Below are 17,960 nucleotides of genomic sequence, written 5' to 3' on the forward strand. Positions count from 1 at the left end.
TACGGAAAATACTTGACGGCTTGAATATTTAACTTGATTTCAATTGTAGTTGACTGGCAAAACTGTGACATAACAAATTCCCATTCTGTAAATGTCTAATGCATAAATTTTTTACAGGACCGCTATTAACATTTTTTTATAAATTATAGTCCATTTTAACTTTCAAGAAAAGATTGTTCGTGCATTGAAACAGCCGCAAAGCAACCCACAACCGCGAGGAAATTGAAAAGAATTTATGGATCTTAATAAAAGTGCAAATCATTATCTTATGGGATTCTGGCACGCCAGGCAGTCCATTAGAAGCAACCATGTCACGTTCCACTCTGCTTCAGACAGTGAGATATTTCCAAAGATTGTAGTCAAAATGAATAATACTTTGACGATTGGCGCCGGATTGGATCGATACTCATTGTCATTGGATCGATTGATGCAGAGAAAAATAGTCTTGCTGAAAGACTATGCATATTATTCGAGTGCGAGAGGTGAGGAGATGGACACTACAATGCAATCTGTGGATAATTTCGTGTGCCTTGTGAATATGACAACCAAGTTCAGCTACAACTGCCATTTAAAGCCATATTGCACTACAGATAATATTGCTTCACTTGTACTAGCTGGAAAAAGATATGCCGCTACTGCAAAACTGGAGATATTCTTATGCCGCAGAAACAGCAACGAAATTCGTTAGCAGGGAAGCTTATCAAAGAGACAAGAAAACAACAACAATGATAAATTAGATATGGACATTTTTGCCAATCCATCGAGCAGACTACCTCATTATCACCAAGAGAATGAGTCTTGATCCGTTATTGGAATCCTTTTTAGCCTGATCAGGAAATCTGGCCGCAACTGCGATATGGTAATTTTCAAAGAATAATTGATTTCTAAAGAGGCTTGAAACATACTAGTGTTCAAATGCCATGGTACTTGATGCTTCAATGCTCTCCAATGCTGAACGTCATGTAAAATCGCTGCTCTACCATCCAACTGCAGTCCTGTTATCGTCATTAAGAGAGATGAGACAGCTTGAAAAAATAACATTTGAGAATATATATTTTTGTTACGTGACAAGAAACATTGACGTTATCAACTATTAGGCACAGTTATTCGATTGTTCATAATAGCACAGCACGCAGTTTCATAAATTACAACAAAAATAGATGCACTCAGTACATTTATCGAATGGCTTAAACATAGGTATATCTGATATTGTAATTTGCATAAACATGAAAATCCCTTTTTGCTACATATTGACTTGACTTAGATGCTTTCCGTTGACTAGGATTTTGGTTCTTGTTATTCTGAATTTAAATGACAAGTCGGACATAATAGCAAAAGTTGTTTATGCAGTTTTTAAGTGTTATCGTAAATGAAATATCTATACCCTGTGTAAAATTCTCAATGATATTATGTTGGTATCCTCATTGAAATTTAGTCACGACTAGTATCAGCGCATTTAGGAGTCCATGAAGAGGTGAGGTATTTCAGCTGTTCAAAATCCTGCTTGTTATACCCATCCGATGACACATTGTTATGACCCTCAGATTCGATCAAGTTCTTCCATGATCACCTCGACCGTTGAGGGCATAGATGGTGATGTGTAAGTTCGGAAATTTGTTGAGTGAAGGGGATTGTTGGACAGTCTCTATTCCGTCTCATTCTTCGAAGTCACCATCTTGCAAGTCAACTATGATTGTAAGAGTTGACAAACTGGACATGGACAACATTACAATTAAATGACTATGCAAAGTATATGCTGTGGACAATCATTTATATATCATTGGCTGTGCACAAGTCTATCAAAGAAATGGACAGTGGCAGGAACTTTCTACCTATTGTGGGTCGCTCTTGCGCACACACACACTTATGAGATATACCATCACATCATGGTAAATTGTACTCAAGAAGTAGTTTGAAAAAGTAGGTTAAGACCAGATTTTGCAGACCTTTGTTAGTCAATTGGGTATTGAAACCTACTTGTTGAAGCAGAAAATGAACGATCTGAAAAGTACTCGAGTAGTATAAAGAAATGAGTTCGACCAGTGGTTCCCGACGTGGGCGATATCGCCCCCCCCCCCCAGGGGGCGATTTGGCGACCTGGGGGGGGGTGAAAATGACGAAAGGGGCGATAGGGGGGCGAAAATGGACAAAGGGGGCGAAAATAGCGAAGGGGGCGATGACGCGTTAAAACGGCTCTATTGGAGTCAAGTCGTCGGAATGACCTTTTTTTTTCTTTTTTAGTCAACACACGGAAATTTAGTTGCAAAAGTGCTAAATTCGACAACGAGCCGAAAAGTTGACCTTTTTTTTTAGTCAAGCCGTCGATGATTACTGATTTTATACCGATTTTTCGATTCGAAAAATCTGGGGGGCGATGATCGGCGTTGAGCTTGAAAAGGGGGCGATGAGTCGAAAAAGGTTGGGAACCACTGAGTTAGAATATACTTTGTATACATCTGTTAAGCTGCTGACGATTACTCCTGATAAGTATCAAACAAAAATATTTCGATTTATTCAATTGTATATAGGAGCATTCGAATCACAGGATGAATCTCCGTAACAAAGGAATAATGACTATTATTACTTCAAAAACGTGATGCTTTTTGCGATATCCTCAAGTAGGTTTTGCCTTCTTTCACAACTTCAGAAGGCCTGACTTCAGAGTCAGTTTTAGAACCTGCCTGAATTGACTTGAAAAATTTAGAATTGAGTTCGTGACTTGATTAAAAATTTGCAATGAGTTGAAGATAGTGACCTGATCCCAACTCTAGCGCGTACAATGAAGTATCCGCCGTTATTTGATACTGCGTGACCACCTCCGATCACAATGTTCATCACGTAGGCACACTGGTACATCAGTTTCGTCTGAATATTAAGCCATGCTACTGATAGTGGCCAAAACCTGTACAGTATGCACACATTTCACCTGCAACAGAGGTGTCGATAAAAAACTTTTCACTAGGTTAACACCAGTTCCTGAAGAAAGATTGCTGGCGAACCGTTTGTTTACATCGATTTCATACCCCTGGTGAAGCATGACTCGCGACGCGCTCAAACGCAGAGCTCACTAGAATTTCCAATCATCGTATACATATCATTGGCTGGTCCTAACTAGAGGTCGACCGATTATCTAAATGGCCGATTATCGAGGCCGATATTTAGAGCTTGCCCAATTATCGATATCGGCCTAAGAAGGCCGATATTGCGACCGATATTTTACATTTAAAAAAAATTCAAAAATATTGGAAATTCAATGCTCCGTGTTCTCAATCTCAAGAAATCGACGACTCAAAGGGTGATATCTGACAGATTTACCCTTGCAGGACGAGTTTAACTGGGTGAGCATACAGAGAAACTATGCTTCCTGCATTACAATCTACCTTTTCTGGACTTATCTGCAATTCTGTATCATGTTTTGCTTTTTGCGTTATCCCAATTTTCAACGAATGTGCTCAATTAAGCAATAATTCTTTTCAATTTCAGTTTTCTCGTTTGTTGTTCAGCTTTCTGTGGCATGAACAAGTGCCATCTTGCCTAATATAAAATATTTTTGGTGAAATTGTTCTCTGCTCCTTCCATAGAGAGAGAGAGAGTTCTTCTATTCGTCAACCATGAAATATAGTAAAGGCAATGTCCACAAACATTCACGTCCAATAGTATACATTTTTTAAATTTTCCTAACTATAATTTACACGGTATAGACCGTAATAATATCGGCCTATGATATCGGTTATCGTGCCCATATCTCGGTATCGGTATCGGCCTGTAAAAATCAATATCGGTCGACCTCTAGTCCTAACCAAAGAATGGTCCTGACCACTGTGTCAGCTGGTCCTAACCACTGTGACGCTATCTAAACGAATTAGACCTCGGACTATTGAACATTTTCTAAATTTCAGATCTAAGCACACATATATCACACCCAGAGGTGGTCAAAGTAATCATGAACGCTACTCAAGTAGAAGTAAAAGTAGCGAAGAAACAATTGACTGACTTTAAATCTACTCAAGTAAGTAAGTAGTTTTGAAAACGGTCGTATTTCGTTCGTATGGACTGTCAAAAGCTGCAAATTGAGCTATGCGGGAGGTGCAGAGAGGTATCAATTCTCGACAGAATAAGCATATTCGTCCCATCAAGGGGTGCAAAATATAGTATTGATATGAAAATGCAATACCAACCTTTTGTTTCCTCGAACACCCTGTTTTAGAAAATATCATGACATGGCGCCCTACCCCATATTATAAGGCCCATAAGGCGAAGAGCAATACGGAGAAGTTGTATCGGATAAGGTTACATAACACTTTGGGCAATTGGTATACGTTAATAAAAATATGGTGGATCGTAAAATTGTATATAGTGGAGCTTTATTTTCGGAAAATAGAGGCATTACTGCACTTGCTTCTATACTTCAACAGACAAAAGAACTGAAATTAATTAAAACTCAAAGTATGATACTCGGAATTGAAAGAGAAATACAAAAAAGCGGAAAATATATTTCACGTCTTTTGTCCAGAAAGGTGGTCTGCTAAAACATGTGTAACGTTCAAAAAATCCGGACTCCATTTTCCCAGATTAGGATGCGTCATTGGCTGCTAGATTACGATGTGATCTAGGCAATTGCTAGCTTGCGAAACGGTAGTTTCAAGTGTTATGGTGGGCCCAATGATATATCATTGGGTGCTGGGCCATATACGGTGATGAAATATTTGAAATGTGCGACAATGCTGTGAGAGCTTGGGATATTTTCCACAAAATGTTTCGAACCTGATCGAAATCGATCGATTGATCGAAGAGGCACTGTACCACTTTCGAGAGTGAAAGCCTTTTGTACATTGAGATGCTATGAAGCTTTTCCGCCAAAATGATTAACTAAACATAGGTGTATTTGAGAGCTACAAAATTAAACCATCAGAATATTTCTTCATCGTATCATAAAAACGATGATGTTGAGTGTTGGGACCAATGTTCCGTCTAAGCTGCGCACGTGCGCAAATGCGCAGTGCTGACACGGTCTCGGCGCCAAGAAAATCTAAGTTGCGCACAAAAAATCCGAAGTGATGACCTCTTTTTTAGTCGTTACGCATTGTTGTCCAAGGGTCTGCGCAGTGAGTTGGTGACTGTGCCCAGATTGGTCAAAAATTAGAGGGAACGTTGGTTGTGACCCACAACCTCACATGAACGTTGTATAGTGCGGAGCCCTGGCCTCCCTCTCTTCTATCTGTTATGGTATAATGCTACATCACGTGACTTATCGCTGGTAGCCTATGTCACATAGTGCATATCGTACTATTGACTCAGAAGAAGAGACTCATGTACGCTGTACAACATGCTGCTGGAATTACTAACCATCGGTACAATGGATAAGGCAATATTGTCGTCTATTGAACTACCAGTCAAGATCTCACTCAGAGCGTTCGTATCTGTTACTGCCAGTTAGGTATTTTGTAAGCTCTGCTATCCGTAACATACGGACTTGCTGTAAATACCATCGCAGACAATCGGACAGACAGCTCCTCCCACCGCAATAGTATGGATTGCTTTGTTAGGAATACACTTCTGTTGAAGTGGATACGTGCAGTAGGCCACGAAAATTTTTCGGCAGACGCGCATCTACTAGTTGCCGACGATTAGGCTACCCCTGACGAGTGTTAGCCGAAAATATTCGGGTTCATTTCGATATAAATATACTATTGCAGTAGTATATTTAGTGCGCGACTTTTTTATTCTGCGCTATGCGTGCATCGATGCTGGTTTCCAACCTACCTACAGAGAGAGAGAGAGAGAGAGATGATATTATTTTTCGCCTGCACCATCGCGATGCTTTGACGACGGAGTTGCGATACGGCCCCAGGAGGTCATCTCCCGTTTTTTTTCTCCTCCATGCTATCCGTGATTGCTGAGCGCTTAGCAGGAGAGCTGCGGATACCAATTTTCGAGTCTTTGGTATGACCCGGCCGGGGATCGAACCCACGACCTACCGCTCGAGAAGCCGGACGCATAACCATTACACTATCACGGACTCCTTAAAACAAATTTTGAAAACCGGGAAAGAGAGTTCTTGCAGACTTGGCGTCAAACGCATGGATGATACCAGTCCTGCTGGTTATCGATCTTCATATACCGTCTCTATGAAGAGCAAATTTCGACACAATTTTACTAACATCAAAATAAACCCTCATAGGCAAGGATGAATTGCAAAAAGTCCAATATTACTCAGCGCATCATCTCTTGCCAAACTTGTGCAGTAAATGCTGGAATGTATGAAGAGGTACCATATATATAACGACACAATTGTATCTTGTTGTAATGATATGCATTTTCAGTTTATTTCAATGTATAGCACTCGCCAATCTGCGTCCATCAATGCTAAAATTGCCGATATAGAATATATAGCAGTGCATGCTTTTGAATTAGCTAGATCAGTGGTTCCCAACCCTTTTCGACTCATCGCCCCCTTTTGAAGCTCGACGGCGATCATCGCCCCCCAGATTTTGTGAACCGAAAATCGGTATTCAAACTGTAATCATCGGCGGGTTGACTAGAAAAAAGAAAAAAAAGTCTTTTCAGAAAATTTTACACTTTTGCAACGAAATTTCCGTGGGTTGACTAAAAAAAAAGGTCATTTCTCCGAATTGACTCCAATATAGCCGTTTTAACGCGTCATCGCCCCCCTATCGCCCCCTTCGCTATTTTCGCCCCCTGTCGCCCCCTTTGTCCATTTTCGCCCCCCTATCGCCCCCTTCGTCATTTTCGCCCCCCTAGACCGCCAAATCGCCCACGTTGGGAACCACTGATCTAGATGGTGAGAACCAGAGGTAGTCCGGCTACCTTTGAGTTTCTTTTGAGTGCTGGGACTGCTGGCCTACTCGATTGTTTTCATGCGACTCCATACATACTCTGAAGTTTGCAATGCGACTCCGACATCCAAAAAGGTTGGAAACCACTGCACTAAACGATAGCTCTATGGTGCGGTAGCGACCCAAATTCATACTCTTCGATCGCGAACCATACTGGCGTAACCGATTCAATCGCGAGCTTTCGATGAGCGTTTGGGGGTTGGCACAAGGCATGGTGTGAACCTCTGAAAGGTTCAGGTTCGTGTAAACTGGAACCTTTTTGAGAGGTTCTGTGTGAACGCGAACGTGAACCTCATGACGCCACGTGACGTCATATTGCTAATTCCAACCCCACGTTTCAGTGAAGTGATAGCCTTGTACGTACACACGATATCTGGTGACGGCTCAGGCCACATCATGCCTCAAGGCTGAAGTACATATTGACATTTTAAACGTCGCCAAATGTATCAACGTGGGGCAATCAAATGATATAATATTCCCATAAATGCTGAACAATGCTGCCTGGCTCTTTTTCTCTTGAGCTACTCTCTCGTTTCGCCAGACAGCATTGTTGCGTCCCAATGCCAATCTCCATAACAATGAAAAATTCCAGGCTGATTGTGCGAGTTCCAGGGCCACGAGCGGAATAAAATTTATATTTTCGTAATCAGTGCAGAGTCAGCTTTCGATTGATACCCGTTTTACCCAATTTAAAGCTCAGCAAGCCGGTCAAAAATGACCGTCAAATTGCCTGTAGCCAAATGGAAATTGTGACGTGATACTTTTACTGAGGCGTGAGATTTGCCTGTGTCGACACCATATAGGACACTATGCCATAACAGATAGGAGAGAGAGGGAGCCAGGGCCGCACAATACATATCGTATACAACTATACTACACATCGTCGTATCGCGCGAAGCGCCCTCCTTCAAAATCAAAATCACCCCTAGGGGGCGCTAGCGACAAGGAACTACTGGTCGGTGATTAATGGGCTTTCTACGCACCGAAATTGTGAATATCTATATCAGTGGTCGGGAACCTTTTTCGTCTAAAGAGTCATATTGGCCCAATTTTTTCCATTTTAACTCCCAAAGAGCCATACATGTCAATCAACTGTTACGTCACAATTGAAAATTCCTGACGTCATTGTAGCACTTATATAAACTCACATTTTCTCTGTAAACACCCGTACTAATCATGCTGGTAACATTATTCGAGCATGCGAAACTTGAGTTACGAGAACTTAGCTCCGTCGTGATGCTCCTTTTAAATGCGACAACCCATGATCACATGCGTAAGTGGACCCAAACATAATCACTACAGCAGTGTATACTGTCCCAATGTAAGGTGTGATACTGCAGTGACATGGGGTCAAGGGAGGAAAGCGAGGCAGTTCGTCACCTGTCGCCAAGATGAGTGAACGATAATTGTGAAAATTTCAATTACTATTCGCATTTTCCATCGATGTTAATGAATGACTGAATTTTCCTCCGTAAATTAGGCGATTTGCATATTTATTATTCAAAAAGACAGCCCCATGCGAGAGGTAAGGCACAGACGGACCGCAATTGACACCACAATTCATCGTAAATAGCTCAGAATTTATAATGTCTGAAATGAACTGAATGTAACTGTTGCACAGATTCCGAAAATCTAAATCCGGATCGACTTCTCAATTCTCAAAGTATTCGGCGAGAACATATAACGTTACGCAGGCCTTCATTTTATCGCTGGTGTTACAAAGCGACTGACCAATCAAGAACGTGGATATGAGCTATATGGCGTTGTTTGTAATTGTGAATGTCACTTCCACGGCAGTTCATTTCGCGCCGTAGATCGGGAAGACGGTGCGTATATATTTGATAACGGCGTTGTCATTTATGGGCATCGCCATGTCTGCTATTCTCATTGATCAATGAACGTATCGTGCAATCCAAGATTTCGAGTCAGATGCATCGAATTCGTGAGTGATATTGGTCGCCGGCGCGACAGTAACTGAAATTTGGGGATTTTGAAAAGGGCTGTCCGAGCCCCCAACCCTGAAGACGGCACTGTCTTTACCTCTCAAAGACATGTTTATACGCTCACAAGAATAATTATTCTGGTCGTGATGAAAATTGATTAACAAGTTGCTGCAATATTGATCAATTCAGTAAAATATATCTATATTTGACAAAGAGCCATATCTTATACCCAAAAGAGCCATATATGGCTCGTGAGCCATAGGTTCCCGACCGCTGATCTATATGCTATGAAAATCGGTGTGTAATCTTTGTTGTGCTAAACCAGTGGTTCCCAAGAGAAACGATGAATGTTTGGGTTCTATACCAATACCGAGAAAACCATTACCGAGAATGGACATTACCGAGAATGGCCAATGTCAAGAATATAGCTTACTGGGACTGACGTTGTCGAGAAATTTATACCTGAGCATCGATACCGAATGTGGCAACGCCGTGATGCACACACACGACCTGTGCATATGCATAACATGCCTGCATTGCATATATTGCATTCTCGGTAATGTCCATTCTCGGTGGTGTCCATTCTCGGTAACGTCCATTCTCTGTGGTGTCCATTCTCGGTAATGTCCATTCTCGGTGGTGTCCATTCTCGGTAATGGCATTCTCGGTAATGGTTTTCTCGGTATTGTCCGGACACCGAATGTTTGCTATCTCAATGCATTGTATGCTGACATGGACAGTGTTAGGGATGTTGAGACACTTCGCTAATATGGAATTCAGATTATACACAGACCAATAATTATGAGCTGGAGGTGAATCACGCGGAGAGCGAAAAAATTTCCAGTTGAATATTGTGAATATAATCATGTACATTGTTGAAACAATTGGAAGTTTCTGGATAAATTAAACTCATTCCGAGTTCAAGAAACATCTTTACTCTCAGGCGGCTTCGCGTCTCCCCTCAGACGCTTTCACGCCTCCCCCCCCCCCAGTTTGAGGACCACTGTACTAGACCGTAGCGTATTGCAGCTAAGCAAATACTTTCCGCCGGCTCGGTTCTAGTGGGATCTAGGAAAGTAGTCGCTATAGTAAGCCTGCATGTCGGAATACCATGGGTTACTATATATTTATTCGGCGCTATGATGTACCGTTACTTCAAATCCTGAAATCTCGTGAGTTGATCCGTGCAATGTTTCGACTCTGGCCTCAAGATACCGCTAAATTATACTTGCAACCTTATTTTATTTATTTTATTTATAATTTTTCCGCGATGCAGACGCGTATGTGCTTTTCCCTGTTCTTTATTATATTATTTTTCATAGTTAAGTTTTGGGTGTATCATGCTTCAGGCCAGGGTGGCTCGGCTTTGATAAGTATTGAAATGAAGGAATTGTTAATAGTAAATTGAATTTACTTGTTATATCGAGCATCTCGTCCCTACCAAGCTTAAAGTAGAGGTATATCAAATCATATATCTATATATATAGGTACACAATACACATCTATGTGATATATGAAAATGATGTGCATCGGGGCCTATACAACTGCAAGGCAGGGGTGGCCATTGGCCAACCTTTTAGCTATTCACGGCCGCATTTCGATTATTTAAGAAGCCTAACGGCCGCCTTCCAAACAGTCGTGATGAAGTAACTGAGCCGCAAATACCCATGTTAAGCTGTTCATGTCCATTTCCGGTAAATTCTGGACTAATCCAATTTTTTCATATCGGCTTACTTACTATACCCGGACCGCAATCGCGAATGCGCGAACATTTTTCTGATTCGCGAATAAATTTCGTCACTAATATTAGTAGTTTTACATATTACTATCAAATATTTATCCTTTATCAGCCCATGTGATCAGATTCACCGGTATAATCTATAGCAGGGGTGGGTAACTTCTCCAGTCAGCTGGCCGGATATAGGAAAATTAAGTATATGGCGGACGGATTGCTGAATCGATACATTATTCAGAAAACTTTGTGAATTACAATATAGGCTAAACCAGTGGATCTCAAACTGGGGGCGTGCCCCCTTGGGCGGCGTGAAAGCATCTGAAAGAGGCGCGACGCCCCAGTGAACTGAAATCTTTTCCGCGCTTGGCCCGATTCACCTCCGTTTTGTGGTTATTGCTCGGTGTATAGTCTGAATTTCGTATTGGAGAATTCTCTCATCAACAGTCATAACTTTCCACACCATCAAACTATATGTAAGGATTGCTAACTTTCTGGTTTCATTGTGTGCTATGACGATAAGGGGGGCGCGAAATATTCACTGTCATAAAGGGGGGCGTGTCTAAAAAAGTTAGAGAACCAGTGGGCTAAATTAAATCTTAATATTTCAAAAATGGATGAACAGCAAATTAACTCTTCTGAAACCTGTGCTGAACCATTTCCTACACCACGGTCAAAGTTTTTTCAAATCTCTGACCAGTACCGAGGCTTGTTGCAGCAATAGCAAAAAAATTCAAGTTTCCAACCAAGGCTTCATCAAACTTCGTCACGCATTTGTAGAGATGTTGTCCCAACCTTACCTCCAGTCTTGGTCAAATTTACTGGGGCCAGAAACTTTTCGCACCCTAATGTTCATCGAATGCAATCTAACAGTTTCCGAACAAGTGAAAATGTAAATGCGAACCAAAATATTGTAATTCTTAGTTATCAGGAGGTTCTTTCCTTTTGCATTTATTTTAATTTTACGCACCTTATCGGTATCATACTTATCGCTGACGCCTTACCAATTACATTTCTTTATCGTGACTCAGCTCTGAGTAGCCTAATAGTTTGATTACATTTCATTGACTGTCATGTAAGCCTATTCGCTGTTAGTCGCTCAAACCTTTGGTGCTTAACAGTCGCTTGAAATATTTTTTTGTGCTTGTAGTTTTCAGTACTCATGATTAGGAATAGTTCGAATACGTTCGAGTTTTTTTTTAATTAAAGGGTAATCTACATATCAGGAATGAAACATGAATAGCTTGAGATTGTTGCTAATTACGTCGCTACGGTTGTCAAAGAACACCTCTTTGCTGAATCAATTACCTGTTTAAAAGTAATTGTAATTGTAATTATAATTGTAATTAAGTACATGTTTAACAGTAATTGTAATTGTAATTTGATATTTTTAGCATTGAGTAATTGTAATTGTAATGTAATTGAAACATGCAAGGAAGTAATTGTAATTGTAATTGAAATAAAATATTGTAATTGATCCAACTCTGGTCACTAGTAAGCAAGTAGCGGGAAGTCTCGACAGACTGGGGCCGCGGGTCGCATTATCATGTTAGACGGAAAACTGTCCGCGGGCCGCACAAAATCCCTTCGCGGGCCGGATCCGGCCCACGGGCCGTATGTTGCCCGCCCCTGATCTATAGTTAATATTATTATTATACAATACTATTATACAATACTATACTATACTATACTATACTATACTATACTATACTATACTATACTATACTATACTATACTATACTATACTATACTATACTATACTATACTATACTATACTATACTATACTATACTATACTATACTAATATACAATATTATACAATATTATACAATACTACGGTATTACAGTGACGCTTATCGCCGTTTAGGCCTTTGCGTCACGACAAAGATATATTTGTATATTGTACAATTCAGTTTCACAGAGTTCGTACAGTACAACATCTTCAACTTCATGCAGTGCAGTATCTTTTGGCTTTCTCGTATTCGTGCTCATTGTACGACTTTCAATTACGCGCATTCACTCTCCAGACTTTTCTGCATGCGTCCATCTTCGGGTCTCTCGGCTGCCGACTTTTTGTGAGAGCGTAGCTTACTTTGTTTCTTGACTTTTCAATACTCTGCCAGTACAGCGGGATCGGCGATAAGGAGCCTAACCTCTGACACATAAATTCGAGAATGAGTTTCGTCACTAATATTAGTATAGTTTTACGTATTACTGACAAATATTTATCCTTTATCAGCCCATGTGATTAGTGACGGAGAGAGTGTTTTCGAACATTTCGGTAAAGTTATATATTAGGGTTACCATATTTTGGAATCGGGAGAGGAGGAAACTTTTTACAAAATTTTCAGACTTACAATACTGAAGTAAAATCCTAAAAAAATGATAAATTTTCAACAAAATTTTGGTCGGTTGACTAACAAAAATGTCAACTTTCCGGCGCAACTCCCGATATACAGTTTTCTTTCACATTTTCCGTTGGTTGACTAAAAAATGGTCGTCGCTTACTTTCAAACCACGAATTTCCTGTTTAGCTTAATTTATGCCCATTATCGCTCTAATCCGTCCATCATCTCAGCTCAAGCTGTAAAGGAGGACGGATTGCCAAAACGGAAGACAATTAGGCGTCCTCGGAGGACATTTTTTTTTTAGTCAACCGATTACAAAGTGGGAAAAATTCACCAATTTTTGAGAATTCTACACCGGTTTTGCAAGTCTCAAATTTCTGAAAAAGTGTCCTCTTTTTAGATTTCCAAAATATGGTAAGCCTAACGTATGGTAAGTTGGTAACCCTATTATAAATGATGATACGTCGTCGGGTGGGCCAATTGTCATGTCATGGGTCATGAGTCATGTCATTAGTTGCATGCTGCTATATCTTGACCTCCCTTCAGGATTGTTGGTATAGTGGAGATATATTAGATTCGCCCAAACGTACCAGAAACAAATTTATTTCGTGAAGAGCACACCATTCCAAGTTGGTGGCGCATCATTTTTCTCTGCTGTTCGCATCTGTACTGTGGAACTCAGATTGCAAAGGGGCGAAATGGCGCTACACTATTCTATATTAAAATAGAAAAAATGAATTCGCATTAAATCGCGCATAGCGCGAAGAAAATTCCCGGAATAATTAAAATCTCTCAAAAATTCGGGACTCAATTTGTAAATGACTTTGCATGTCGACGGCCGCCAGCACATAGTAATTGAATTACGTGGCGACTGCCGCACAAATTTCCGTCTACAGCCAGAGGTTGCCCACCCCTGCCTTACCTAAAATAAGGTGACCAGCTGATGACTTGATAACCTAATGGTCGTATCGCTGGCCGCCATTTCACCGGATATCTTCTCGTATTTTGGAAATGAATTTCTGTCTGTCTTTTCTGTATATCACATTTCGTCGAATTTTGTTACTGATTTGCACGGTTGTTAAATAAAGATTCTCTCTCTCCAGTGATGCAGTGCCGCGAACTATTTACCCCGTTGATAGGGTGTCGCAAGGCCAAATGGGTTGAGAACAAATGCCAAACACAAACAGGAACAAACGGGAATGTGATTGGCACGCGACGGAGGGCGTGCGTTTACACGAATTACATGACGCGCAATACAGAACGCACAGAACCCGTGCCGCAGCATTTCGGATTTCAAAATCGAAGATTATATAACTCTGCACATTCGAGTTACATAACGTCGGCCTTTTTCTTACCGAGCGATCACGTGATCGTAACGTTTCGTTGTTCTTTGGAAACGAGAGAATATTTGGGCCGATGCTGAGGCCTGGATTGGCTGTCGTGTGCCGCCGTCACAACTTGTTGTTGTCGATTGCTTCAGACTTTAGCTGCAAGGCGTGATATTGTTGCGAGAGCCATTCGTGGCTTTGTCGTCTGTGATCTAGCAATGGCCGCTGCTATTCGGCATCATCAAGGTTGTAAATTTCAGATTTGTAGTATATTTTGAACTGTTGACGCAGACAAGAAAGCGTGGTGACTGCGATCTGTAGTTCAGTTAAGCCCAGTTTATTGATCATTTCGTCAATTCGGAACAGCGCATGATCGCACGAAAACGAAAACTTAGATGAAGGGAATCAACAACTTACGACAGTCCTTCAAGTTTAATCGAACACGCAGATTGCCCTGGAACATAATAATGAGAAGCATATAACCTACACATTGTACGGCGTACTGTACACTGTATATCAAAAGGACAAGCGCTGAAATGTAGAGGGGAATGATGTAATAGGCTGCATCATGGTGCAGTGATCTCGAACGCAGACTCGTTATTTGCCGTGATATGGATTTCTACTGAAGTAGAAGTAGTGATTTGCAGGTGAAAAGTGAGTATTTATTAGGCAGAACTTGAAACTATTGAGTAGAGGTAGAAGTCTGAAATCATCAACTCTGAGGAAGTCAGGTAAAATCTACTTGATTACTCCAAAAAAGTACTTCGTTACTAACCAACAACAAGGATCATTGATAAAAATGAAGTGGCATATATTTGCACCTGCGATTTATACCATTGATGAAAAGCGAGTCGATGATTGCCTGATTAGTCAGCATTTTATTAATGTATGCTATTACATTTTCTCAGACAGATATCAAATAACATTATATTCCTAATATCAAATCAAACAGAAGACATACGGAAAGCTGTAAGATGACAAATGACAAAACCTCTCCCCACAGTGGCACGGAATATGGGTTAGTATATAGCGCATTTTATGATGCCTTGATTCAGAACTTATAGAGGATGAATTGTTACCAGTTCTGCAATGAATTGTTTATACTGTTGTTAGGCTACGCTACTGTATACCTTCGAATTTCAGACTTGGTGAAAGAACTGTAATTTTCTAGTCTACTGCATGCCCTGCGATTAACATGATATGGATGTTTTTGTGGAAGATATGTAACTTTGATGAATACCGATTGTGTAGGCTAAATGTAGAAAGACTCGCATTTGATGAGTATTTTCTCAATTATATGAGTAGATCATCGATCAAGATCCCAGAAAGTAATATTCTGTACCATGTCCTATGCATATGGCATGATGACTTTTGAATTTGAGCAGCTCGTTGAAATCTGCTCTGCAAATTTCATATCATATCGGTTAATATTTTGCAGTATTGGTGTGTAGGCCTAGACTTCCTAAAACTATATTTCAAATGATTACATGTGATTAAATTTGCAGGCAAGATGTGTATCAGCGCTCACTGAGTGAAAATGAGTATTATTCTCCCAGAGCAAAACGACCACATTACGATAATCTGGCTGAGGTAAGAACATTTGAAGAGTCGTATTTTAACGGCTTACTACAGACATTGTTTTCTAGACCATGTATGAAACAAAAAAGTACCACAGATTAATAGAAAAACGGCGCAGAGATCGAATCAACAAATGCATTTATCAGCTGAGACTGATGTTGCCTGCTGATGTCTTGAAGTCGGTAAGGACTAGTAAATAGATTTTGTAATTGCAACGATTTTCAGTAAAATTGAATTGCACTCTGACTGATTTATTCTAATGGTACACTTTATTCTTACGATTTCGCTTGAGTTTACGCTATCTGCTCCCTCAAATAACTGAAATTTCATGCGTGTGATGGCGTAATTGCTGACACGATTCCACGATTCGTTGATATACAGAGTTCTTTTGCAATAACTACTAGTGTCGGCTGAAAACATGTTTATTTCAGCTTGAATATATGATTCAATTTCTAGTTTTTGTGTACAGATATTTATATAATTGTTGCATTTTAAAACTCATAGTTATGGATGGCCTATTTGATTATATCAAGTCAGTCGCACTCGATAGTTCATATACACTTGAACTCTCAAATTGGTGCCATCACACGTTGAATCATCATTACTCATCATTTCAGACTTCCAAGCCAATGGAAAAAGCAGTAGTTTTGGATCTTGTAGTGAAGCACATGCGGAATATCACTCAGAAAAATGAAGGTATGTAATGGGGAAGATGAATTTTATATAATTATGGAAGATAATTAGTGTGTGGCATATGCGTCATTAACACGACGTTAAGGTCAAACCTCTCTAATGAGCATAGAGCAAACTTTTAGCACTTCGGAAACAATTTTATCTTAGTAAACGCTCTTAGTGAAGGATTTGTATGTTACTGTACCTATCATTTCTTGCAATTCAGTGAATACGTTACTGTTCTGACAGGTGGGCGATCAGCAGAATACGTGCGTGGTTTTCAGGATTGCACCAATCACGCCATCAAGTTTCTTAAACAAGATCAATCCCAAGAGAAGATATCCGAATTGAGTCAACATTTGCAAAAAGAAATGGCCGTATCAGAAAGTGTGGAGGTACAGGAACAATAAGCCTATACTAGGGGCTCTCGAACATATTTAAAACTACATACCCTTTCGATTTACATGCACGTACGGCGTACCCATGTGAATCTAGAGCTGTCTGTGAAGTCTATTTTAGGGTGGAAGCCATAACTAGGTCTAGGTAAAAAGTAAAATAGTTCAAATAGCATTATTCAAGTAGCCTTCATAATGACCTTGCGTATCCCGGTTTGAGAACCCCTGGTCTATACTATAGTGGAGTGTATACTGTAGGCTGCTGTTTATATTGCAATATGGCCTGGCTATAAACCGTTGTTTTGAGTCGTCGATGCATAATTGTGAAGCTTGTATGAAAATGCAAAGGACCCTGATTATCTCACTAAATGCGATATTCATGAATAAGTTCTAATACGCGGCGTGTTTTTCATTTTAGAACATGAACGAAGATAATGCCATGTTTCTTCCACCACTGTCAAATAGCGATACAGCAAGCACGTCGAATACCGAAGAATCGAGTGGTGTGAGTATTTTTAAATTACTTGATGTGAAACGATTCAGATGTTTCCGAGGCTAGGCTGTCTATGAGAATCCATAGACCTATTGGTGGGGTTCCCATCGGATTAATTGATACATTCAAATTTAATCATGTATGAAAATATCATGCCGTATAAAAGTATATTGCTTCATTCATTGCTCATCCGCGGGATTAGTTGTGCATACGGTATGCCTTCATAATTCCTTGGTAATATCTAGTTGGTTAGACGTCTCAGCTATCACTTCAGACATAGCTTCACTCTAGATTTGAATGGTCCTAGTCGAGTATTAGCTAGGCCTGCATCATGCCCGGGATACCGGGAGTTTGAGCCATTCTTCAGCTGGTGAATTTTACTTACAGTAATATGCAGGGATGTAAACTCTGTCAGTTATATGTTTTTATGATTAAAGCATTACTCATCTATAATTATAATGATGGCCGATTCAACAAATTACTGGATTTCATTGAAAATCTCATTTGTAATGATTTTTATCCTCGCAACATTGTGTAACTTCTTTCCACCGATTGCCCAGTGGGATTGTCAACGCTCGATAAGAGTGAACTATGTACTGTAGGTTGTCCGCAGT

General features: G+C 40.3%; 2 protein-coding genes across 3 annotated transcripts in view; one reads left to right on the top strand and one right to left on the bottom strand.

The window, feature by feature from the left end:
• Nucleotides 1-17,960, bottom strand: part of LOC145453684 (cilia- and flagella-associated protein 43-like) — a 252,286-nt gene that overhangs the window by 110,819 nt on the left and 123,507 nt on the right. The window lies entirely within an intron of this gene.
• The window catches only part of LOC145453690 (uncharacterized), a 94,212-nt gene that overhangs the window by 73,622 nt on the left and 2,630 nt on the right, over nucleotides 1-17,960 (top strand). The window contains exons 2-7 of one of the 2 annotated variants that reach the window (XM_080331666.1): nucleotides 15,128-15,226; nucleotides 15,714-15,798; nucleotides 15,855-15,968; nucleotides 16,404-16,482; nucleotides 16,708-16,853; nucleotides 17,272-17,358. In XM_080331666.1, coding sequence (XP_080187792.1) covers nucleotides 15,183-15,226; nucleotides 15,714-15,798; nucleotides 15,855-15,968; nucleotides 16,404-16,482; nucleotides 16,708-16,853; nucleotides 17,272-17,358 — 555 coding nt within the window. In that variant the 5' untranslated portion in view covers nucleotides 15,128-15,182. Of the gene's footprint in view, nucleotides 1-14,409; nucleotides 15,227-15,713; nucleotides 15,799-15,854; nucleotides 15,969-16,403; nucleotides 16,483-16,707; nucleotides 16,854-17,271; nucleotides 17,359-17,960 lie in introns of those variants that run through there. The other variant, XM_080331665.1, reaches the window with a different exon arrangement.

Source organism: Botryllus schlosseri, chromosome 13 (genome assembly GCF_051294905.1).
Source record: "Botryllus schlosseri isolate E-star chromosome 13, Bs_hap1, whole genome shotgun sequence".
Classification (NCBI taxonomy): Eukaryota; Metazoa; Chordata; class Ascidiacea; order Stolidobranchia; family Styelidae; genus Botryllus; species Botryllus schlosseri.